Genomic DNA, 26,753 nt, shown 5'->3' with positions numbered 1-26,753 from the left:
GGTAAATATAGTGTCCATCTATAAAAAAGGAAAGAAGGACAACCTAGGGAATTACAGACCAGTCAGCTTAACTTCTGTACCTGGAGAATGGAGCAAATAATTAAGCAATCAATTTGAAAACACCTAGAAGATAATAACAGTCAACATGGATTTATCAAGAACAAATTGTGTCAAACCACCCTGTTAGCTTTCCTTGACAGGGTAACAAGCCTTGCGGCTAGGGGGAAGTGGTAGATGTGATATATCTTGACTTTAGTAAGACTTTTGACACTATCTCTCATGACCTTCTCATAAACAAATACAACCTAGATGGAGCTACTATAAGGTGGGTGCATAAGTGATTGAAAAAACGTCCCCAGAGTCATCAGTGGTTCACAGTCATGCTGGAAGGGCATAATGAGTGGGGTCCTGAAGGGATCGGATCTGGGTCTGGTTCTGTTATATCTTCATCTTCTGTAATATCTTCATCAATGATTAAGATAATGGCATAGAGAGTACACTTATAAAGTTTGCGGATGATACCAAGCTGTGAGGGGTTGCAAGTGCTTTGGAGGATAGGATCAAAATAATCTGGACAAACTGGAGAAATGGTCTGAAGTAAATAGGATGAAATTCAATAAAAATAAATGCAAAGTACTCAACTTAGGAAGGAACAATCAGTTGCACACATACAAAATGGGAAATGACTGCCTAGGAAGGAGGACTGCAGAACGGGATCTGGGGGTCATAGTGGATCACAAGCTAAATATGAGTCAACAATGTAACGCTGTTGCAAAAAAAGCAAACATCATTCTGGGATGTATTAGCAGGAGTAGTGTAAGCAAGACACAAGAAGTAATTCTTCTGCTCTACTCCACCCTGATTAGGCCTCACTTGGGAGTATTGTGTCCAGTTCTGGGTGACATATTTCAAAAAAAATATGAACAAATTGGAGAAAGTCCAGAGAAGACCAACAAAAATGATTAAAAGTCTAGAAACGTGACCTATGAGGGAAGACTGAAAAAAATGGGTTTGTTTAGTCTGGAGAAGAGAACATTGAGGTCTGGTCTACACTACGCGTTTAAATCGATTTAAAGAGCATTAAATCGATTTAACGCTGTACCCGTCCACACTACAATGCCCTTTATGTCGATATAAAGGGCTCTTTAAATCGATTTCTGTACTCCACCCCGACGAAGGGAGTAGCGCATAAATTTGATATTAACTATGGGACTACGGTTAGTGTGGACGGAAATCGCGTTATTGGCCTCCGGGCGGTAATCCACAGATGCACCACTGATCGCTCTGAACCAGCAATCTGAACTCGGATGCAGCGGGCAGGTAAACAGGAAAAGCCCGCAAACTTTTGATTACATTTCCTGTTTGAACCAGCGTGGAGCTCTGATCAGCAAGGGTGGTGATGCAGTCTCAATCCAAAAAGAGCTCCAGATGCATGGCCGACGGGAGATACTAGCCTGATCGCTGTATGGGGAGACAAATCTTGTTGTATCAGAGCTCCGTTACAAACACGAAATGCCAAAGCGTTTGAAAAAAAACTCCAGGATAACACAGCGCTGCGTGGACACGCGTAACGGGAAGCCAGAGACTCCAAATGGACGCTCATGGAGGGAGGGAGGGTACTGAGGACTCCAGCATATCCCACAGTCCCGCCAGTCTCTGAAAAGTATTTGCTTCTTGGCTGAGCTCCCGAATGTCTGTAGTTCAAACACGTGTCTGGCGTGGTTCAGGGAACAGCTTCTCAGTTTCTTTCTCCCACTACCACCACATTGAAAGAAAGGGAAAGATCATTCCTGACTATTTCAATGTACCCTATGTGTACTGAATGCTGCTGGGTAGACGCGATGCTACAGCAGTGAGAGCAGTATCCGCTCCTCTATTCTCCCCCTCCCCGGTGGTAGACGGTGCTGTAGGACTGCCACCATCCTCGGAGAACCGCATGCCTGATAATTGCTCAATATCATGAGGAATGAATCCTGGTTACTCCCAGTAGATAGCACGAACGGCTAATAAGCATCTTCATCATAGCAACTGGGGGCTTCAGTCCCTCCCTCTCCTGTGTAAAGAAAAGATTCTGTCCTGGCTGTCATAGCCCCGGGAGGCTGCTCCCCCTCATTTTTCTCACTAACAAGTCTCTGTTTCTTATTCCTGCATTCTTTATAACTTCATGACAACACATGGGGGGGGGGACTGCCACCAGGTAAGCCAAGAAGGTGGGGAGGAGGGAAGCAACAGGTGGGTTGTTGCAGGGGACCCCCTGTGAATACTGACACAGAGCAGCTGTGCTCTGTACACTTGTCTTCTAATACACTTGCCCTTATTTAGGCAGGACTGACTCTACTTTTTAGAAACCATAAGGAGGGATGACTCAGTCCCAAGTGAGTCAATCCAATTTTGCTTTTGCATTGCGCCCCAGCTGATTTCAGTCAGGGGCACTCATGATAGCAGACGGACAGTACAGAGAGGGAGAGATAACCGTCATCTCATTGCCAGTTTCTCCGGCAGTAGACAGTACAGAACAACGGTAACCATCTCTGTTTATCATTGCAAAAGCAGTGAATGCTGCTGTGTAGTGCTGCAGTATCGCCTCTCTCTCCCGCGCATCCGTAAAACATACGGTGCCGGAAAAAAAAAGCTGAACGGGCTCCATGGTTGCCGTGCTATGGCGTCTGCCAGGGCAATCCAAGGAAAACGGCGCGGAAGGATTAGTCGCTGATGCTTTCCGAGAGGAAAGGAATGAGTGACGACATTTACCGAACCCCCACGCAATTAAGATTCAACCTGAATTCCAAGGGCGGGGGAGACTGCGGGAACTATGGATAGCTACGGAAGTGCTACCCACAATGCAACGCTTCAGAATATCACATTAGCCTCGGTAGCTGGACACACAACACCGAATTACTGTGCCTAGTGTGCTGCATGAATCAAAATTATAATATCAGTTTTATAAACCGATTTTAGCAAATTCGATTTTATCCGTAGTGTAGACGTGGCCTGAGAGAGGACACGATAACTGTTTCAAGTACATAAACATTGTTACAAGGAAGAGGGAGAAAAATTGTTGTTCTTAACCTGTGAGTATGAACAAGAAGCAATGGGCTTAAATTGCAGCAACGGTCATTTAGGATGGACATTAGGAAAAGTTCCTAACTAGAAAAAATTGCCTGGGAGGTTGTAGAATCTCCATCACTGGGGATTTGTAAGAGCAGGTTAGACAAACACCTGTTAGGGATCGTTTAGATAATACTTAATCCTGCCTTGAGTGCAGGGGCCTGGACTAGATGATCTCTCGAGGTTCCTTCCAGTTCTATGATTCTATTAAATCTTTGTAACCTTATGGCAGGGTTTGATTCAGGGGTAGGCAACCTATGGCACACGTGCCGAAAGCGGCATACGAGCTGATTTTCAATGGCACTCACACTGCCCAGGTCCTGGCCACCAGTCTGGGGGGCTCTGCATTTTAATTTAATTTTAAATGACGCTTCTTAAACATTTTAAAAACCTTATTTACTTTACATACAACAATAGTTTTGTTATATATTATAGACTTTTATAGAAAGAGACCTTTTAAAAACGTTAAAATGTATGACTGGCACGCGAAACCTTAAATTAGAGTGAATAAATGAAGACTCGGCACAGCACTTCTGAAAGGTTGCTGACCCCTGGTTTGGTTGCTAGAGCACACAGCCAGCTGTGTATCTGCAGTAAATGTACCTGCAATGGCAAGACGCAGATTGCGTGGGTAGAGGGCAATGTATCAGACAGCATTGGTGCAAATTTCAAAGTGCAAGGTACACTCTCCTTAATCTCATTCTGAATCAACTGCAGTGCCACTGATGCCCTTTAGCCTGTGCTAGAGTATGCCATAGTATGCACGGAGGACTAAGCAACCATACCCCACTCCATCCTAACTTTCTTTTAAAAGGAGGGGTGCTCCTAAAATCCATGCAATATTAAATAAAAACCTATCATTATTGTGTACCCACTCAGTTAGTTGCAAACTAAGGGCTTGTATACATGGGAAAGTTATTCTGAAATAAGCTACAGTGTGAATTAAAACGGATATAGTTAAACTGGTATTATTCCCCAAGTGAACAGTCTTATGGTATATCTACACTACAGACCTTACAGCAGCACAACTGTACCGCCACAGCCATGCCACTGTAAGGTCTCTGGTGGCAGCTGAGAGCTCTCCTGCGGGCATAATTAAACCACTCCCAACAAGTGGACTGGAGAGCCTCTCCTGCCAACACAGCGCTGTCCACATCAGCACTTTTGCTGGAGAAACTTAGGTTGGTCAGAGTGGTGTTTTTTCACACCCCTTACCAACAAAAGTTTTACCAACAAAAATGATCATATAGACAAATCCTTACTCTGGTACAACAGTGGCTTCTTTGGGTTTAGTATATGTTGCTTGGGAAGGTGGTTAAGATAAACTGGAAAAGACACCCTTACACTGAAATAAATTTGTCCACATGGGGTTATACAGCTGTAACAACAGTGGCATAACTGGTAAATATTTTGAGTTTGGAGGGATTTTGTTTGGTTGGGGGTTTTTTGTTGTTGTTGGTGTTTATGGGGGTATTTTTTTGTTGTTGTTTTTTGCAAACAATCTTTTGTGCAATCTACTACTCAGACCAGTTCTGAAAACATGGTTGGGGAAGAGGTCTGGGAACACAGTCATTGCAGCGTTCTACTCCTTTTTGATTGATTTTTGGTTAATACAGATGCATGTGTTAAGAGTTTTACATGCCCAGGGTACAATAGGAGGTGCTATACATTTTAAACATGACACCGTTCTTTAGAAGAGAAATAAAATAACTTTTAAAAGCACTGTTAAATCAATAACTACGGGTGTCATACACTGCAAACCTGCTTACATTTATTTTAAGAAAACACTAGTTTGACTGAGCATGAATACTGCCCATTCTATTAATTTAGTGTGCAATGTATGCGTGGGAACAATTCACCTCTGGCTCCTTCGATCAATATCAATAAGTAGCGGATAGCTGGCATTTTATGCCTTTTGTTTGAAACCCTGCCAACCAAAAGTGGCACTTGTTTATGAATCACTGGTTTGCCTGGCACTGCAAGACTAGGTGCAGCATAACCAATGTTTCATTCGTGCCTGAGCTTGCCCTGGCACCTCTAGGCTTGGCAGTTCATAGTCCCAGCTCCTCTCCCTTGCCACATCAGTTATGAAAGTAAAAAACATTTCCCTGAGCCCGGGGCACCGCTTTCCTTACAAATTAAGCACCGAGTGTAGCGAAGAACAGCAGATCCCTGCCCTAGGGGCTGCCAGCGGCAGGCCGGGCGGCAGCCGCCTAGGGGACCCGGGGCAGAAGCTGTTTGTGTTGCTGGGGAGGCAGGAGCCCTGGGCTGAGAGCCGGAGACAAAGGGCGGGCCGGGCTCCCTGCGCTCTCACCTTTCGCTTTCCCTTCTCGAGGGCAAGAAGCGGGCGATGGTCGCCGCCCTGCACGGCCCAGCCTGGCCAGACCTCTCCCCTGCCCCCCGCAGCACCCAAGCTCTGCAGAGAGCCGCCCAGGAGCGGAGCACAGAGGCAGTACAGGAGCCGCCCCCCATCCATGTGGGAACTATGGGGTTTAGGTTCCTTCCCCCCAACGCCCCTAGAGACAATGTCTCTCCCCCCGAGCCGAGGGGGCGCAGGGCAGGACTGGTCCTCTCGCGGTCCCCAGCCGCCCCTCCGCCTCCCTGTGCTCCTGAGTGGCCGCCCGGAGCCGGGCTCGCCTGCCCTACCCGAGTTGCTGCCGATGCGCCGGTGCTTGGAGCTCGCCATGGCCACAAAGAAAGTCTCGACGTGCGCCCCCACCCCCACCGAAGCTGAACAGCCGCCGCAGCCTTTCTCGGCTCGTTGTTCTCCGCTGCTTCCTGCACCGCCCGCCCCTAGCCCGCCTCCCTGCTGCGCTGGCCGCCGCCCCTTCGAGCCCGTGCGGCTCCGGCCAGGCTGAGGGGATCCAGGGGGCGGGCCCCAGCCCGGGGTTGTACGGTCCAGTCAGCGGCCCTCCTCCGGCTGGGTGGGGAGAGAACTAGCAAGGATCCAACCAGGTCCTAGCTGCAGTAACTGGGCTATTGATTTTCTATCACTGGACTGAAACAAACCCCAGCTCCAACTGGCACCAGCCTTATGGGGGAGTTCAGGGGGCAGGAGCCAACTGGACAGTTCATACCTGGCCCCTATATTTTTATTTAGTGTAGTGAACCAGGACACTGCAGCTCAACACCACAGCTCCCATGCTGATCTGAGTACCCCAAAAGTCTGGCTCAGCTTTCCCTTAGGGTACTTGTTGACTAGCAGTCTCTTGTCAGTATTTAGCCTTAGATGGAGTTTACCACCAGCTTTGAGCTGCATTCCCAAGCAACCCAACACCAAGAAGACCCAATCCTGCCACACCAGGGGCCATAAGTGGCCTCACACCATCCATGGGCACATCTTAAGTTCAAGAGGGCATGAAACTGTTAAGGTGGCCATGGATGATGTAAGGCTGGTAGCATCCAGTGGGCTCCAGCACACCAGGGCCAGGTCTTCTTGAAGTCAGGTGGTTTGGGAATGCAGCCCAAAGCTGTTGGTAAACTCCATCTGAATCTAAAGTCTGGACCTTGCCTATGACGCATTACACTTAAGGGTCTCGCACATATGACTTTGCATGCAAAATTGAAACAATGGTTGCTTGGTCGTTAGAAATGTGCAGGGACAATTGTGTGCCTCAGTGCTGCACAGTTTTAAAAATTAGGTCCTGAATGTCCCCCCAGATAGTGTTAGTGCAACAGCTCCCTTAACTAGAATCTGCACCTTAGGTCACTTGGAGGAAATCCAAGTGTATGTGCACACCTAAGTATTTTGTCTTGTAAAATATCTTTCTTTTTTTCTTTAAAAAAATATGGAACTTGCTGTTCTAACCAAGTTATTTCCTTTGTGAACCCTTTCACTGGATTCCTGTCTCTTACTGCATCACATTCAAGTTTCTTGTCTTTACTGTCAAGGCCCTATATATTCTCACTACCTACCTACTGTGCCTCTTTGCTCTCATTTTCTGTTATTCCCCATTTTATTCTCTCCTTCCTGGTCCCTTCATATTGTTCCTGCCTTATTCTGTCCCCTGTGCTTGTCATGGTTTCCATTTCAGACAGTTGTCAGCTTCTTCCTTCCTCCAATCCCTCCTTACCACTCACATCTTTCAGGAATCTTTCCTTTCCTGTTCCAGCCTGAAATAATCTTTCCAGACGGTCTTTTTTTTTTTTAACCTTAATTGCTGTCTTATCTCTAGTCTTTTTTTTCTCTCTTTATTTTCAATTACATTGTAAATACTTTAGGGCAGGAAAAGTGTCTCAGTCTGTTGGTAGATTGTCATGAAAATGCTTGACACTAGAATAATTACTATTAATCAATACACCTATTCGTTTTGTAAAGAAAAGCTCTGTGTGAGACCAATAGCATATATTTATCACAAGTGCTGTGGCTATATTTTTTTACTCCCTACACTTGTATCACAACATGTTTGCCAAATCCCAAAGTACATATGTGCACATAAAAATGGGTAGAACTAAAGCGTGAGGGTTGGAAAACAAGAGAGGCTAAAAACTATGAAATTAGGGAAATAGAGGATTCCATAAAGAATAAAGAGCAGATTAAAGTTCTTCCCTTCATTCTAAAATAGTCCAGTACACTAACTAAAATGACTGCATTTAGAATAAATGGACCTCATAGCTAATAGTTCACCACAAAAAAAATAAAATAAAATAAAAAGCCATCTCTTTTGTTTTTGCACATTAAATCCTAATGGTAACGCAATAGTAATTTCAGTGATGTGGTTAAAATTTCACACTTGAAGGATTAGGAGGAGCTACTTTGTTAGGAGTGAAATTAATCCAACAGTGTAACAACATAGCTAGCTAGTGAGTGAGTTATCTTACTCTTCAGTTATACTGTAGGCCCATAAGTGTTGACAGATTGTGCAACTGAAGCTCTGCTTAAGTTTCAGGAATCAGTTACAGGCAAGTTCTTTGCTCTGTTCTGGTGTCTATTAAGAGTGATACCTCTAATATGTTATCGAAACATTTCAGAAGTCAGTGGGTAGCTGAACAAAACTGCCTATATTAAAAGAAAATGTTCTTTTGTTTGTCATGGATTGTGCATATGGAGTTGGACTGGTATCAATTACACTCTTGTATACTGACATAATGGCTAAAAATAGCAGTGTAGACACAGCAGTAAGGCTGTACTATCACAGTGGGGGCCCTGGGTATGTACTTCTGTTGCTAGCCTGCACTAGCCCCCTGGCCCCCACATTTATGCTGCTACTTTTAGCTGTTAGCATGGGTATGTCTTTGGGACCAGTGAATCTGAGAGTTCTGTGAGTGTTCAAGGGAACGGGCTCAGAGCCCCAGAGGGATACTCAGAGAAAGGGAAACAATACTGTGCTGAAACCTACAACTCCCCATAGCAGCCTTTTGTTCAACATGGTTTAAAGTAGTTTTAATAGCCATATTCATAGTTTTGAGATGCCTCAGGAAACTGGGTTTGGCTTAATGTAAAATTAAAAAACTACATCCTACCAGAATCACTGGATGAAGTAGGCATGAACTTAAACACAGGTTTAAAATATTTCATATTATATAGACTAAGATGATATTTTACTTTTCCTGGATTTTGCTTTTCTTACTGTGTTTAATAGGCAGCATGTTTAAAACAAACAAAAGGAAGTAATTCTTCACACAACACAGTCATCCTCTGGAACTTGTTGCCCTGTGATTTTGTGAAGGCAAAAGTATATAACTGAGTTCAGAAAAAGAATTAGATAAATTCACGAAGGACAGGTCCATCAATGGCTATTAGTCAAGATTGTCAGAGATGTAGCCCCATACTCTGGGTGTCACTAAGGGCATGACTACACTTGCAGATGTAGAGGGCTGTGAGTTAAACCAACCCTTGGATAGCGCAGTAGTGAAAGCGCTGCAATGTGTCCACTCTGTCAAATTCAAGTGCACTGGTGTGGCCACATTAGTAGCTCTTGCACCTGCCACAGAGAGCAGGGCATTGTGGTAGCTATCCCAGCATGCAAGTGGCTGCAATGTGCTTTTCAAATGGGGGAGGGGTGGGGTGGAGTGTGACAGGGAGTATGTTGTATGTATGTGTGGGGGGGGGACAGAGTGGGTTTTTGGGGGGGCTGAGAGCATGTCAACATGCTGTCTTGTATGTTCAGATAGCAGCAGATCCCCCCTCCCCCCACCTCTTTCCCCCACACAGCGTCAGAATCGGAACTTTGAAAGCATTCAATTCTCCGCATTCCTGCAGAGATTCCAAAACAATGGCAAGAGTGGCCAATTAAGGGGTATCATAAGCCTCTGTCCCAAATCTGGACCTTAGCGTCCAAAATCTGGGTGCTTAGCATGAACCTCCAAGCTTAATTACCAGCTTGGATCTTATCTCGCTGCCACCATCCAAAATTTCCAGGGTTTTGGCCCCCTCTGGTCTCCCCAAACCTTCCCTGGAGAGACCCCCAAGACCCAGAAGCTCTGAGTCTTACTGGCAAGGGAAATACTCCACTTCCCTTCCCCCTCCCTCTCCCACCCAGACTTTCCTCTCTGGGCTAACTTGAGAGTATTGATGCAATCTCTTTACATCACAATACCAAGAAGCCTGTCCCCTCTCTTCCACAAAGAGACAAACCTCAAACACAAGGAAACAGAGATGATTTTATCTCTCTTTCCCCCTCCCACCAATTCCCTGGTGCTGCCGAGCTTATCCTGAGAGAAAAACTCAAACAAGTCTTAAAAAGAAAGCTTTATATAAAAAAAAAGAAAGAAAAAGACATAAGAATATAAACTCTGTATCAAGATGACAATACAGGGCTATTGCTTATAAGAAAATATGAATAAACAGTCTGATTCAAAAAGATATCCAATTTGAAACATTCCAGCAACTCCACACATGTAAATACAAAATACAATATACCCCTATTGCTTTTCCTTTTGTACTCACAACTTGGGAACAGAAGGGTAGAAAGAAGCTTGGAGATAGAAAAAAAAAGCTCTTCCCTCACAGCCGAGAGAAAACAAAACAGAACAGAACAAAGACAAATACCCCCAGAAGTTCCCTCCCTCACTTTGAAAAATCCGGTTTTCTGATTGGTCCTCTGGTCAGGTGTTTGGGTCCCTTTGTTAACCCTTTACAGGTAAAAGAAACATTAACCCTTAGCTATCTGTTTATGACAAGGGGCTTATGGGATATTTCCAGAGGCCAATCAGAGCGCAGTAATGTAACACCTTGTTCACACTGATGCTGGGGCGTTTCAGCCAAAGCGCACCAAGCGTTATGTTTTTCATGGAGGTGGATTACCAGGAGCACTCCAGCTGCAGAGTCCAGGTGCTCTAAGTGTGGACAAGTCATAAATTAGGGCATCCGGGGCTGCTTTAATGCACTGTAACTCGCAAGTGTAGCCATGCCCTAAAACTCCAACTGTGAGAAGCTGGAACTGGAAAACAGGGAAAAGTTTTGTTTGATCTAGGCAAGTATGTGTCATGGAACTCTTTGCCCTGGTATAGTTTGTGGTTGTCTGGTTTTTTTAGTCTTACTGCAAGTGTCTTGAGACAATTCCATCTAGCAAAGTAATACACCACTTGCTGCTTTGCTGATCTCCCAGAGGGGAGAATGGGCCTTCTTTTGTTCAAAGCATTTCAATCCAATCCAGAGAAAACTGTTTTATGTGGGTTGTGGAACATAGATTCTAGGACTGGAAGGGACCTTGAGAGGTCAAGTCCAGTCCCCTGCCCTCATGGCAGGACCAAATACTGTCTAGACCATCCCTGATAGACATTTATCTAACCTACTCTTAAATATCTCCAAAGACGGAGATTCCACAACCCCCCTTGGCAATTTATTCCAGTGTTTAACCACCCTGACAATTAGGAAGTTAGGTACCAGGGTCCTGGGAATGGAGCAAAGGACGGGGGCGCCTGAGTTCTAGTCACCTCACTGATTTGCTGAGAGTCACAGCTCCTCTGGGCCTCCCGTTGCCCCACCTTGACAACGCAGCTGGTTTTTGCCTTCACCGTTGTGAAGCCTTTCGAGAGCTCAGGCTGAGCAAGGCTAAGAATTGATGATGATGATGAGACACCAGGAAAAAGTCACAGTAGTAGCAGGGGAAACAGGCAGGGTAATGGGTGATACCCTTTGCTACTGCAGCTACTACTCCGAGCCTCTGAGGGCATGTCCACACTGCAGTCAGACACCTGCAGCTGGCCTGTGCCAGCCAGCTCACAGGTCCCTGGCTAGGAAGCCAACTGCAGTGTAGACGTTTGGGCTCAGGCTGGAGCAAGGTGGGAAGGTCTCAGAGCTCAGGCCAGAATGTCTACACTTCAGTGAAACAACCCCTTAGCCCGAGCCAGCTGGCAGGGGCCCACCGCAGGTGTCCGACTGCAGTGTAGATGCATCCCTATGAGGCATCATTACTAGGAAGGTTCTGAGCTGCTTTGTCTTGCTGTTTTCACATGCTGAACCTCACCAACATGATCCTGGCTGACAAAGTGGGTTTCTGAAAGGGTGTGAACTATGGTTCCTGGGTTGTCCTCATCCTCCTCTTTGTGCTTGTAATCCTGATGGCACTGGTGATAGCATGGCTGCTCTGGTTCTGCCCGGCAAGCAGCAGTGCACCATGTAGGATGGGGGCGGAAGAGGCTGAGAGGCATGGCTCCCAGGAGCTCACGTGAGCTCTACTGATCTTGGCGGGCGACCAGCATCCTACATACTTCAGAAGTGTTTCCTGGAGGCCCTGTCCCTCCCCGCTGTCTGTAGCCCTGAGGGAAACCAGTCCTGTTGCCTTTCTTTCCTCCGATTGGAAGCTGGGGAAGTGGACAGACAAGGAAAACTGACACCCAAGGAGCTGCATGAGGCGCAAATGTAAATGGTTTCCTAGTGCATCCTTGCTGAGGAGAAAGTTTTAAGTGTCCTAGCCAGTTTTGGTACAGAATGTGGACTAGATCCTTGGCTCTTAGTATATCTTGTGGGTACATTTAAATAAATGTTGCTATAGCCTACACTGCTTAGGAGTGCACATTAACAAGTTAAATTCCGTTAGGGGACAAAAGGGATTTTACAGCTATGTTGAGTGATTAGATGTTGATCTAACTGATGCAGGCACATAGATAACTTTTGTTTGGGGACGGGGGTATTGCATAATGCATTTGTACATATTTTCCTTTTGTGGTGTTGATGGATACTTGTCAGAGCAAGAATTCTGATATCCAGAAGCTTTCTGCCATATGGAAATCTCATGAGAAATGCAAACACTCTATAACATGGAAGAAATTAAACACTTCTTTGTACTGCAACTGAGACCATTTATGCCATTGCAACACTCACCTTCAACACTGCTGAATAATGTAACACGCATCTCTTCTTTTAATAGGTATCTGGCCATTTCCTTGTACACGCTGCAGGAAGATTTTTTTTACAGTGCAAGTTCTCTACAAGCTTGAGGAGAAGACGACATCTTGTTGCAGCAGTAGAAAATTCCCTCGTTCAAGTGTGTAGTGTAAAAACTCTTACCTACCCCACTGAGAGTTACAACTCAAGGGAGTGTTTGTTTTTAAATGTGTTCAGTCAAAATTTTAGATGTGGCAGCTCACACCAATTCTGGTCACTGCTTTGGCAATAATTTTAGAATAGCAGACAGGAAATCAGGACTAGCCATAGTATGACAGTCACAAAACACAATTAACTTTTCCCAAAACACTTCTGTCTATTTTGCAGTTTGAAAGGAATAAATACTTTGTGCACACCTAGATGGCTACACTGGAAAAACTAAGGCAGAGAATCCCACCAAACTAAAAGATTTCCACAAATCTAGTTTTATAAAGCATATACAAAACAGAGGATTAATGTTATGATCTTTTAGCTTTTGCTGCGACACTCCAGAACTTGTGCTATATACACAGGGACTTAGGCCAGCTTAACTACACTGCTCATGGGTGTGGACTTTTCACACCCCTGACCAATGTAATTAAATTGACCTAACTTTGTAGTGTAGACCAGGCCCTAATGTAGGAACACAACTTTCTTGAATGACCATTATATATGTTGACAGAAGAACTCTATCTGCATAGCTGCATCTACGTGAGGTTTTTTGGTTTTTTTTTTGTTTTGCTGGCATAACTACCTTAGCTCGGGTGTCTGTGTGGTGGTTCCCACCCCTTCCTGATAGCTATCAGACCTAACTTTGTAGTGTAGATCTGGCCTTAGAGATAAACAATTAAATCCACAGTCTCTTGCTGAAATTTGCACTTTCGGGTGGGGGGGGAGGGGGAAAGAGGGGCGGGAGTTAGTACTGAAAATGAAGGTAAAACAACACTGGACATAAAACTGAATAACTTTAGCTGATCCAAGTTAAAAGTCACACAGAGAAAAATGCAGAGATGAGGGAAAATTAGGAATTATATATTTGTTAGCTGCACATAATATATTCATACAAAAGATGTCTTGGATACTCTGACTCTTGCACAAATAGTAGAAATACCAAGACACTTTAAAAAATCATTTTTCTTATTTATAAATTTTTACAAAACCCCAAAGAACAGAGTAAAAGGAAGATAAGCCAAAAGGTAAGTGAATACAGTAACACAGTCTACATTACAAGAGTTAAATATAAATCATTCTCTTTGGACAGTTAAGATCCATCCTTGCTATACATATAAAGACATCTTTGTTAAATAGAATGCCTCTGTTGGGTGGTACATTTAATAAAAATAAATTTGATTTGAAAAATATAAACATCTATTAAAAATATTTCTTTAAGAAATAATTTGTAAGAACAACAGAAACGCTTCCCTAAGTTGTCACATCAGAAGTATCACCTTCATATTTTGCTAGGTTCTAAACTGTGTTCAATTTTGCAATTCGAGCCTTAAAAGTACCAGTGTTTCTGATCTGACTAGTGCTTCAGAAGGGAGTTTGATATATAAAACAGATAGGAAGATGCAGTTTTTAGTTCTAGGTTTGGTCTAGCCTTCAACATACTGTATATGAGAATATAGCAACACAGAAGCAGAGAAACAGAAGTCATTTCACCAAAAGCACAGAAGTGCAAGACGTTTAAGATTACATACTGAATGCACAAAGTATTTCAAATGCAGAAAGTCTTCCTTTCCTGTTGAGATATACTAGAAATACTAAAGGTTGGTAAACTCCAAACTTGACCTACTTTAAAAAAAAAAAAAAAAGTTTGAAAAGTCTATCTCGTTCCCATGTGCCTTTCATTCCCCACCACCAATTTTTAAATTTTTTAAAGCAAAAAAGACACCAGTAGTTTTTGCAGTAGCATTCTATAAGCAACTCTACCTCTGGGCACATGTTGAAGGAAACTACTTTCAGTTTCAAGCTCCAAGTGTATGTCAAGGGTAGGAGGGCTAAGCTGTTTTTAAAGCAGGAAACTATTTTAGTGTATGTTTGAACCATTTTTTGGTATTATGCTTTGTGAAAATGAAATAAACCAGCTTTGTAACAGAACACTGGCTCTCCATACATATTGTCTTTTTCTTAGTTCTAGCTCATGAGCTTTCATCAATGTCTTCTTTTATAAGTCTGTCTTGTCCTCATATTGGCACATACATGCAGCTCTCTGGCTATCCAGGTATGGCTTACATCCTAAATGTATAACTGCATCAAATAACAACTGAACAGTTGATTCACAGGCTGCAAGACACAAGCGGAGATCAAATCAGTATAGGCTCACTTTAGAAGCACTTTTTAAATAGAATATTGTAATAATTAAACATTAGTTACTCAAACTTTTTTTTCTAAAAAAAATTGTTTTCGACTTGCCAGAGCACAAGGATGAACATAGCCTGATGAATGAATGAATGATCATTTTCAACTCTAATTTCAACAATGTGTCTAATCTGTTTCATATTTCAACTTCTAACAAAATTAACATTTATTGAGTAGATGCATTTTTGTGGAAAATTTAATACAAATGTAACTGTAATACAGTTTAGTACTGCCCTTATTTATCACAGAATCTCAGGGTTGGAAGGGACCTCAGGAGGTCATCTAGTCCAACCCCCTGTGCAACGCAGGACCAATCCCCAGACAGATTTTTGCCCTAGATCCCTAAATGGCCCCCTCAAGGATTGCACTCACAACCCTGGGTTTAGCAGGCCAATGCTCAAACCACTGAGCTATCCCTGTGATATGTGAAAAAGAAATTCGTTTTATGCCTCTGACTTCAGTGGCAGATCTCTAACTAGTTCTGACAAATACTTCACGGCAGTCAAACTACTTTAAGGGCCTCATCCTGCAAACATATTGCTCCTAATCAGACTAGTCATGGTAACAAGCAATATGGCCCTGATTTAGCACAGCACTTAATCTGGACCTGTCAGATACTGCACATTTGCAGTACTGGATCTACGATCACAAAGTAGTATAGCATGCACTCCCGCAGAAGTCAGATCAAAATGTGGTATTGTTCTTTAAAGATAATTCCACTCTCCACTGCTGTTGCACAAAGCATTACTTTCCTCCCCTACTTACATTAAGGCCCAATACTTCCCTTCCTGAAGTCCTTGCCAGAACTTCTGCTGACTTCAGTGGGAGTAAGATTGGTCACTAAGAGAATACTAAAAATAGCACCACCAATTCTAACATATAACATAATGCAAAATTTAAGAGGCCTAGACTCTCGTGACAAGAGTAACAGCTATGCCACTGGATTCTGGAATGTGCGTTACTGGCAAATAAATTCATCTGAAGTCTATGACCAACACCTCAATTATTTGGAAAGAGAACATGAGTCTCTTTGGATTTTTTAGTAACTGGAGCCCACCCTGTTAAGAGTAAAATTCAAACCTGAAAGGAACATTTATGCAGCAAGATTAAATGTTCACTATCTAAGAGGTAACTGTATTTTATTTGTAAAAGGAAACAGTTCAGCATTTGCCTGCCATTTATTCTGTCACATGTAATAGCAGGTTAAATCCCATCCAATTCAACAAAAAATATTTATATTGCTGCAGCACTGCAAATAACATAAAAATTACTATAATTGGGAAGCTGTACTGCTGGTTTTCATGCGCATTAAAGGGGGATCGTGAATTAAAAAGACACAAGGTTCAATAGTTAGCCTAGTTCTTTTTATAGTTTATCACTTTTGACTTCAGTCTAACAAAGATACAGTTTTAGGGGATCTCGGTGTAGGAGGTGAAGAGTTTTAGTTTTTTGAAGAGAATTTTTTCCTTCTTTCTACCTTTTTTTTATTAGCTCTACATATGTAAAAGCCAGAAAATACATCTCACAGATCTCTTCTTGTAAAAAAATATGGAGGGAAAGTGAAATAAAGTTAGTTTATTACTATTTCCAGTTTTAGTTTCAATTTCAATTAGTTTAGACAATCCATGCAAATGTGTTGGCTGCAGTGAAAACAGAGGACTTTGAGTGGAGATCTGTTAGGAGGAGGAGAAGGGAGGCAAACCAAGCCCGTTCCTGTGAGTGAGTTCTTGAAAGTGTTTGTTTATTTGCTGGTTTGTTTTCAGTTTGCAGAGTCTAACAGGGGGCAGTGTGTTGTGAAAAGCAGAGCTTTTGATCACACCTGAACCTTGATTAGGGGGCAGAGCTTCCCTGATCAGCATGGCTATAAAGGCAGCCCACCCACGAAACAGCAAATGGATGAAAACAGGGGAGGGTGTGTTGCCCCCATGACAGGTGCTTAGGAGAGAAGGCTACAACAGCTACAGAGGCAGCAGTGGTAGTGATCTGAAGAATAGACTAGAAAAGAAAAGAAAATGACTAGATGTGGAAGCTGCGGTATGTATGTTATTCTGGGGAAGGTACCTGAAAGGTGCTTCATTTGTATGAATTGCCACCTGATAGCTCTGATGGAAGAGCTGGTCTGATGTTTGGAGATGCAACTAGAATCTATGGCTGAGTTTTGAAAGGGATTTGAGCAGTTGATGAAAGGAAAGAGAGAAGAGGCTGATGGGAAACATCAAGATTTTCAGATGCATACTGGATCAGAGAACTGTGAGGGCAGACTGTTGGACGATGAAAGTGCTCAGTAGAAGCCTGTTGTTATAAGGCAGAGGAAAAGACTGGCTAGTGCAGGAGAAACAGAACTTGGGAGCAGATTTGTGGAGTCAGAAAATGAAGGGGAGAAGCAGGCAGTAACAAGTACATTAGATCTACTGCACTTCAAGTCAAAGTTGCAGAAACTATCTGGAACCTGCAACCCAAGGAAGGGGGAAAAATTCATAGGGAAGGATTGCAGGCCAAACTGGATGCACAAATCTCAAACAAGTTGTTAAAAGAAAGCAGAAAGCTTTCCATGCTGATACATCCCTTCTGTTTCTTTTAGGCTTTCTTGAAGGTCAAAAAACATAGGGGAAAAGTGAGAACTGCCAAAAGCCAAGCAGAACTGGAACTTGCAAAGGGAATTAAAACCAATAGTAAAAGGTTCTTTAGCCATAAAAACAAAATGAAAGCAAAGAAAGACAACATGGGACTGTTAAGGACTGAGAATGGGGTAGAGAGAAAAGACAATCTAGGTATGGCCCAACACTTAAATGAATGTTTTGCCTTAGTTTTTAATAAGAGTAATGAGGAGTCTGGTAGGGTAGCTAATGGGAAGGAGGATGTGGAACTAGAAATCCCCACATCTGAGGTGGAAGCTGAACTCAAACATCTTAATGGGACCAAATTCAGGGAAAGGTGGATAATCTCCATTCATGAATATTAAAGGAATGGACACGAAATTGCAAACCCAATAGCAAGGAATTTTAATGAATATAAAGAAGTAAGATGGTCATACCCTATGACTGGAGAACTACAAATATAATTCCTATATTTAAGGAAATGTGTGTGTGTGTGTGGGGGGAGGAATAATTCAGGAAACTACAGACCTGTTAGTTTGATCTCAATTGTATGCAAGGTCATAAAACAAATTCTGAAAAAGAGTAGTTAAGCACATAGAGGTAAACTTGATTTTTTTGAGAATAAATGAATTTTCTAGACAAAGGAAATGCAGTAGATCTAATCTACCTAGATTTCAGTAAAGCATCTGATATAGTTCCAGGTGGGAAATTATTAATTTAATTGAAAAAGATGGGAATTAATGTAAGACTAATTAAGAATCGAAAGGTGGGTAAGGAACTGGTTAAAGGGGAGGCTACAATTGGTCATACTGAAAGGTGAACAGTGAGGCTGCAAGAGGGTTACTACTGGAGTTCCTCATTAATTGACCTTGGCCCAGAGTGTGGGTGGGCTGATACAGTTTGCAGACACTGCCGATATGGAGGAGAACCAGAACACTATACAAGACTATTTGGATATCTTTGAAAAGTAGAGTAATAGAAATGGGATTGAAATTTAACAGTGCAAAGTGCAAACCCATGAACGCAGGGACTAACAACAAGAATTTTTGCTATAAACTGAGAACTTATCAGTTGGAAGTAACAGAGGCCGAGAAAGCCCTAGGTGTACTAGATGATCACAGGATGACAATGTGATGTGGCCAGAGGCTAATACAGTCCTAGGATGCATCAGATGAGGTATTTCCAGTAGACACAGGGAAGTGTTATTACCCTTGTTTACAAGACTGAGATGTGAGTTTGATAAATTCATGGGGGAGAGGGGGATATGATCAGATCATCTACAATAACTTATGGCCCTCCCACAATTGCTATTAGCAAATATCTCCAATGGCCTGAGACTGGATAGTAGATGGGGAGGGCCCTGAGTTACTAGAATCTTTTTTTTTTTTTGTCCCGTCCCCCCTCGGGGAGTGTGTGTGTGTGTGTGTGTGTCTCACTGTTGTCATGGTCTAACTCAGTTATACTGAGACCTCAGTGGTTCAGGAGCCAAATTAGCGATCAACATCATCCAAAAGAGCCACAGTAGTGTGAATTCATTGTTTCATTTACTATATTTTATATATATATATATATATATATATATATATATATTAATTTAAGGCCAGAAAGGATTATTTGCTCAGTCATTTTACTGTGAGAATTTTATGGGATCAGGAAGGTATTTTCCCATCAGTTCAGACTGGCAGAGATCCTAGGGGTTTTTTTGCCTTCCTCTGCAGCATGGGGCAGCAAGGTGTCTTGCTGGCTGGAATTAGAGACAATTGCAGATTCTTTGAAACTTCAAGTTTTTAAATCAAGACTCGAGTAACTCAGCCTGAGGTTATGGGCCTACTGCAGGAGTGGTGAGTGGGTGAGGATCTGTGACCTGCAGTTGTAGGAGGTGAAACTAGATGATCATGATAGTCCCTTCTGGCCTTAAAGTCTGAATCTTTATACAACTTCAGTAAAAGATCAACTCAGTATAACCTGCATGCTATTTTTCTGCCTTACCCTGTACACTCTCTGATATTCCTAGTGTTTTCTGTACTTCTCTGCAGATCTTGGAGAGACAATACTGGAACTGTTCATCACAATCATTTTTTCTGTTGCCACAGGTATCATAGCATCTGTCATGTTGATTACAGCACTTTGTCATCGAAGGGATACCAATGTCAAACTGAAAAGGAAAAAAGGTTAGTACTCAAGCCAACAAGATAATTTTATTGCATCGGGATTGGTAAAAATTGCCTGCCTTCTATGCACACTGTTGAATCAATATGGTTCAAGTTTTTGGTTTTATTTAAAATGCATTACTCGCTACTCCAAATAGTGAGCAAAATGTTACTGGCATGGACAGTGAGAGAGGAACTGAACCCTAGATTCTCCCATCACAGCGCAGAGTGATACCATTAGACCAACCCCATATTCTTGGTTTTAAACCAGAAAATATTCTATTTCATCCACTGCAGGTCTTAGATCTTCAGGTGGGGGGTGGGGAGGTTGCTTGTTGAATGCTCAGTCATTTAATATCATTCCTCTAATTCTAGGATACCGAAGAAAAAGATTTACATTCATAAACATCCAGTTACTAATCTATTACTACGGCCCTATCAAATTCATAGCCATGACAAATGGGTCATGGAGCATGAAATCTGGTCTTTTTGTGTACTTTTACCTTATACTATACAGATTTTGCTGGAGTGTCTCAAACTGGGGGTCCCAACCCAAAAGGGGTTACAGGGGGTTGCATGATTATTGTAGGGGGGTTCACGGTTTTGCCACCCTTACTTCTGTGCTGCATTCTAAGCTGGGTGGCTAGAGAGCAGCAGCTGCTGGCCAGATGCCCAGTGCTGAAGACACCACCCTGCCAGCAGCAGCACAGAAGTAAGAGTGACAATATCGTACCATGCCATCCTACTCCTACACAGCTGCTGGCGGTGGTGCTGCCTTCACAGCTGGGCACCCAGCCAGCACATGCCACTCTCCAGCTGCCCAGCTCTGAAGGCAGTGCCGCAGTCAGGAGCAGTGCAGAAGGATGGCAATACCATGACCCTCCTGCAATAACCTTGCAATTTCCCCCTCCCCCGACAATCTTTTTTTGGGTCAGGACTCCCACAGTTACAACACTGAAATTTCAGATTTAAATATCTGAAATCATGAAACTTGTGTGGTGGTTTTTTTTAATCCTAGGATTATGAAATTCCACAAAATGGACTGAATTTGCTAGGGCCCTATCTATTATAAGCGGTGACTAATTGTTTCTCCCATGTAATAATGCTGAAGTTCAGCTCCAACCAACAAAAACATGAATATTCGGTTTAGGAAATCTAACCACACAATATACAATCATAAATATTTTCCCCATATAGGTTCTTGGAGATCATGATCAAGTCACCTCTTAGCTTTCTCTTGGACAAACTAAATAGATTGAGCTTAACTATCTCATTACAGGGCAAATTGTCCACACTTCGTATCATTCTTGTAGCTCTCTTCTGAACCTATTCCAGTTTTTCAGCATCCTCTTTTGAAGTTATCATAAGCATCTTTCCCAAATCTGGACCTTAGCGTCCAGAAATCTGGGTGCCTGCATGAACCCTTCTAAACTTAATTACCAGCTCAGATTTGATCTCGCTGCCACCAGCCAAGTGATTTCCAGGACTTGGCTCCCTCTCTAGTCTCCCAAAACCTTCTCTGGGGGACCCCAAGACTCAGAAGCCCCGAGTCTTACCCCAAAGGGAAATAACCCACTTCCCTTCCCCCTCTCTCTCCCACCCAGACTTTCCTCTCTGGGCTAACCTGAGAGTTACTGATGCAATCTCTTTACATCACAATACCAAGAAGCATGTCTCCTCTATTCCACAAAGAGACAACCACCACAAATACAAGGAACAGAAAATGATTCTCTCTTTTCCCCTCCCACCAATTCCTGGTGCTGCAGAGCGTTACCCTCATTAGATCTAACAAAGAGATTCCCCTTCCTTCGTTCTTAGCCTACCCAGAGAGAGAAACTCAAACAAGTCTTAAAAAGAAAGCTTTATGTAAAAAAGAGAGAAAAAAAACATGAACATATTGATCTCTCATTAGTTGACAATACACAGGGCTATTACTTAAAAGAAAAATATGAATAACAGACTTATTCAAAAGAAGATACCATTTAAACATTCCGGCAACTACACACGTGTAATACAAAAAAAAAACAAACGCCATATTGGTTTTTCTACCTTTACTTACAACTTTGAAACTGAAGATTAGAAAACTTGAAGATAGAAAGAAGAAAAATCCCTCTCATCTGTGGAGCCAGACAAAGACCGAGCCAAAAAATTCCCTCCCCCTGAGCTTTGAAAAAATCCAGTTTCCTGATTGGTCCTCTGGTCAGGTGTTTGGTTCTCTTTGTTAACCCTTTACAGGTGAAAGAAACATTAACCCTTAGCTATCTATTTATGACAGAAGTGTGGACACCAGGGCAGGAAGCTGAAGATAGACAAGTTCAGACTAGAAATTAAGTGCACATTTTTAAGTGAAAAGCAGAGAGTCCGGTGGCACCCTTTAAGACTAACAGATGTATTGGAGCATAAGCTTTCACTCACGAAAGCTTATGATCCAATACATCTGTTAGCCTTAAAGGGTGCCACAGGACTCTGCTTTTTACAGATCCAAACTAACCTGGCTACCCCTCTGATTTTTGAGTGAGTGTAAGCAAATAGCAAAACTTATATACAGATGTGATAGCTTCTCCATCACTCAACGTCTTTAAATTGAGACTAGATATTTTTCTAAAAGATCTACTGCAACTCAAAGTTATGGGCTTCATGCAGAAATTAATGGGTAAGGTTCTTTGGCCTCTCTTATTCTGACAACTTGCACAATGATCATAATGGTCTTATAAATGATGCACATTTCTGTGTTTAGAATGGAAGTGTAAAACTAGCACACTTGTTTTTGAAGTAGATCGCTCACAACCCATTTTTAAATATGAAAAAATAAAATGCACGAAGGAAAGATTTACATGAACTCCAAATAGCGGCGATCCGCATCCATTCGGAGGTGAAAGCTTATACCCATAACGTGGAAGAGGCTTTGAACCTGTAAAAAAGGAATTTTATGTTAAATGCAGTACAAAAGTACAGATCTTTTGTGTCAAGCTACCGCACAGACCCCTATTTTACTGCTTAAAACAATACAGGCCAAAGTTTTCAAAACTATGCTTAACGTTGGGCATTTAAATCCATATTTAGGCACCTGAATATTCAGAGCTCCCACCAAGCTGCTAGTCAGGGGGAGCTACAGGTATTAAGTACCTCTTAAATTAAATAAAAAATGTATTTATTGATTTGGTTTGATTTTAGGCATCCAAATTCAAAACATCTGGCCTATAAAGAATATACTAGGAAAGGCAGAAGTGTACTATATGCAGGGAAGAACTAAAAAGCAGAAAAACAAGTTCTAGTAAATTTACCTAGACTTCTGCATTCTTTTCTTATCTATAATCCAAGACACTGCTCTGAATTTTCATTTTAGACAGCAGAACTACTAACTGGCGTGAACATGATACAGAAGTATTATTGCTTATTCCTGTACAATCACAGCGTTGATTAATTGATTCTGTTTGAGCAGGGCTTCCTTGATATTTTAGAAAGCATGCAAAGGGGAAACATCACAAAATTACTGTGATATGTACACTAGAATAAGGAGAAATATTGAATTTTTAAAGACTACAGCTAAACTGCTTTTGGCATCTGAGACCAAACTGAAGGAAGCATTCTACGGAAGGGAGTACATGGGAGAGCGTATGTGTTGAGGTGGGAGGCTAGAAAGCAATGCATGATGTCACTGCTACTCCTAAAGCAGAGAGGCATCACAAAAAAACTGCATGTACATACACTAAATGCATTCTAGGTATTTGTAAGGAAGAAATTTCAGATGGGACTTCACTAGCCCAGTTGAAAAGGGCTTATTCCAGTCAATCCTTCATTTTTTACTTTCATATCTCTTGAGGTTATAAATAGTCTTGATTATTTTACCAAAATAGTCCCTGACTGAAGTACCTTACATATGCTAGATTCTAATAATGAAAAATACCAGGGGCAAAGGAAAGTAAATCCTCATACTATACCTAATGAAATGTGTAATGTCATAGCTGGAGAAAAAGATTCTGTCTTGACCCTTCCAGGCAAAAAAATGTATGCCCAATGATACACAATTCACTTAGTTTGTTTTAGTACTGCAAATAGCACATGTTAACTTAAGTAACAGGTATTAAGCCAAAGCTCAAGATTCACTAAAATCCTGTTCTAAGTTTTTCATTAAACTTCTGGCAATTGTGTGTTTGTTAAATCGAGTAACTTCTCCACAGTAACCTAAATAGGTCCTCATTTTTGTATTGAATTTGGAATAGCAAATATGGTGGAAGTTTCAGGGAACATTATTACAGAAGTATTGGCACTTAAGGGAATAAACTCCTTACCATTCTACACTTATTGGCTGTACTAGGATCTGATGTTTTTCAGACTTTTTGTATATGAAAGATAAAGACCCTTGGAATTACGAAAGTACTAAATTACACCTGTGGCAATTAATTACAGTGAGAAGAGTGGTCACTTTGAAGAGTGCTGCAAAACAGTTCTATTACTAAACTAGGGCAAGTTAGGGTTGCTAAAGACAAAAATAGTAGACACTGTCACAAAAGTTAACAAAAATCACTGACAACCAATCATGTGTCAGACTTATAAGTACAATATAGACACTATACATTATCTTCAAGATATGGAAACTAAACCCTGTAATAACGAAGGCTGATGTGAAGACAGGGCTGTACGTAACTCTATTTTTAACGTACAATTTTTTTAAAAGTTCCAGACAAGATATTAATGATGTCAGGCTGTCATAAATATCAGTTATCCAAATAACTGTAGAAACTGACAGTTTTTGTTCTCTTCTGGGTTTGATGGAGGCAGAGAGAGAGAGATCTCTATATGATGGTACATTAGGGCAAGAGAAATTCCTAAGCCAAAAGCCTCAGATGATGTCATGGTTCAGACTGCATTAATCCTAACCAGATGCTCAACATTTTACCTGGACACTAATCTGTTGCCCCTAGAAAGGGACCCAACCCATGCCATCTGGAACTGAACTCCTTCAGAGTTTTTAGAGCCAGATTTACTTTTCGTTGCCATCGTGTAGTATATTTTTGGAAAGGAATCTGCTGCAAAGTTTGCCTCCAACTCTCTCCAGAAATCCAGGCCCACCTCTGCTGGGAGCTCAGCGCCTCCCTCCCCCCGCGCTGGGCGTTAGGTAGAAGGTTATTACTTGTTATTACCGTCGCTGCATTTATACAGACACAGGCCGTCCTCTCCTCCCAGGAGATCCAGAGCCGCGTTCAGGTACATGTCTATCTTGTGCACCCCGTTCCGGATGGTCTTGAGGGTCATCCTCCAGTCCGGGGTCTGGGGCTCCTGCTGGCACGGACCCAGCAAGCCACAGGCCAGAAGCAGCAGCAGTAGGGCGCAGGCCATTACCTGCGCAGAAGGTCCCGCGGCTCGGGCTCTAGGGAGTCCGCGCTGGGCGAGCGGGCCGGGGCGCTCGCTGTGCCCCCGCGATGCTCGCTATGCCCCCGGGGCCGGCTGCATGCCGCACGCGCCTTGGGGACCCGCGCGCCTCACCTGCGCCGAGGGCAGCCGCCCACAGCCCTGGCCTCCCCCGGCCGCGGAACTTCCACCATCCCGTGCAACTTCAGCACCGGGCCGGCTCGGCCCCGCCTCCCTGCCTGGCCGGGCGCGGGGCGGGGCTCTCCGGGCTCCTGCCGGGGAGGGAGGCGGGCGCTCGCCAGAGGAGCTTGAGTTCGGAGCGCGGCATTTCTTCGGCTTGTTCCCTCAACAGCGTGCCAGTCCCTGCAGCGGATGTGCTCCTCTTCCCTGGGCTGCGTCCTGTGCGTTTCCCGCCTGCGCGTGGCTGGCTCGGCTCCCTGATTTCTACTACGTGTCGCCACTGCTTTCACTGGGGACTGGCGCAACAAGCCCTTTACTACGGAAGGACTTTGCACTGCTGTCGTATTTTCTATTTAAAGCTTTCCAGCGTTCCATGTAGATATATAAAGCCCAGTTTCACAGATGCTAATGAATTAAGCTCAAAATATTTTAAATCATAAATGAAACACTTAGCCCCTTATTTGTGCGTTTCAAAGCACTTATCTGTGGATCTTAAAGCACATATTGTGAGTTAGTCAGATGAGCTGTGATGGGTTAGGCCTGGATCCTGCAAATACAGCTGCTTAACTACAATTAATCGTTCCATTAACATCAATGGGACTACTGGTAGTGAAGTGTTAAGCACATGTAAGTCTGTGCTGGAGCTGGGATCTATTACAAAGAAGGTATATCACGATTTTCAGCTCCTAGATACTTTATTTTATTTATTTGTAACTTGATCTGCAGTTTTGAGATCTTTGAGGGTTTCTCCCCATTACATAAGTAAAACATTGGAAGAATGTTTCTGAAATATTTGCCTCCTTCAAATATATTATGCTATGGAAAACAACTTGTGGTTCAAAGTAAGTTAACAAGCAACTTGGGTCATAAATGTTTTTGAGGCATTTATATAGTATTCCTGATTTGATTTGCTGTGCAAGAATTGTGGAACCATGAATAGTACAAGATAGGCCCTTGAGGTATATTCCCTCTCCAGTGAAATGTAGAGTCATTTTAAACAAAAATTCTCATCTGCATTAATATAATAATATGGGAAAGATGAACTTCATATCTTCCTTATAGTAAATTCCATTTTGTATGGAAAGGAGTTAAAAACTAGATCTCCCCAACAAGTAAGACTTAATCTATTCCATATTATGTTTTAAGAAGCCATGGAGGGGAGCCTGAGTTCATAATGCCTGTTTCAAGAACAGATTCTTTTGAAATTATATGGATTCAAAATAAGGTAGTTAAGGAACTGGGACTGTTCCTTTTGTGGGCTGACCACATGAGAGACAGTGGCTTTGGGTGACATTTAGTAGAAAGTGGTCATGTCAAATATTTGGTGTTTTAGTGGGTTAGCAAAGACCATTTGTTAGAGCTGGCTGAATTTACAATCTTTTTTTAAATGTTCTGATTGGATGCGGGAGGCAATTACAGTCATGTGTTTTGCAGGAAAATGGTCTTGTTTCCCAAACAGCTATATCACTTATACATTGAGTGCAGTGGGAGAAAGAACAAGCCCTGCATTCTGACAAATCAACAAACCTTAGTATTTCATCACTTGTGCTCCTCTGAGCAAACACTACTTCCCAAAGCAGAGGTACTATGTTTTGGGCAAATCATGTTTGCCTTATTCACTTTCTCAGTCTTTCTTGTTTAAACCATTCTTTAATTGAATAATTGGAGCAGAGACAGAGTCTGTAGCTCAGGGGT

At 42.6% G+C, this 26,753-nt stretch overlaps 1 protein-coding gene across 4 annotated transcripts in view; it reads right to left on the bottom strand.

Annotated features, from left to right (window-relative positions):
* The window catches only part of LOC116827257 (caspase-6), a 42,045-nt gene extending 16,865 nt beyond the window's left edge, over positions 1 to 25,180 (bottom strand). Inside the window, exons 1-4 of one of the 4 annotated variants that reach the window (XM_032784632.2) lie at positions 24,671 to 25,174; positions 22,361 to 22,437; positions 19,366 to 19,531; positions 13,535 to 14,704 (exon numbers count right to left, since the gene is read on the bottom strand). In XM_032784632.2, the coding sequence (XP_032640523.1) occupies positions 14,586 to 14,704; positions 19,366 to 19,531; positions 22,361 to 22,437; positions 24,671 to 24,866 (558 nt within the window). In that variant the 5' untranslated portion in view covers positions 24,867 to 25,174 and the 3' untranslated portion in view covers positions 13,535 to 14,585. Of the gene's footprint in view, positions 1 to 5,754; positions 5,897 to 13,534; positions 14,705 to 19,365; positions 19,532 to 22,360; positions 22,438 to 24,670 lie in introns of those variants that run through there. The other 3 variants (XM_032784634.2, XM_032784630.2, XM_032784631.2) reach the window with 3 other exon arrangements.
* Between the last annotated feature and the right edge of the window lie 1,573 nt (positions 25,181 to 26,753).

The sequence above is a fragment of the Chelonoidis abingdonii genome, chromosome 5 (genome assembly GCF_003597395.2).
Source record: "Chelonoidis abingdonii isolate Lonesome George chromosome 5, CheloAbing_2.0, whole genome shotgun sequence".
Taxonomy (NCBI): domain Eukaryota; kingdom Metazoa; phylum Chordata; order Testudines; family Testudinidae; genus Chelonoidis; species Chelonoidis abingdonii.
The sequence above is the reverse complement of the archived record's forward strand: the minus strand, read 5'-3'. Positions and strand labels throughout refer to the sequence as shown.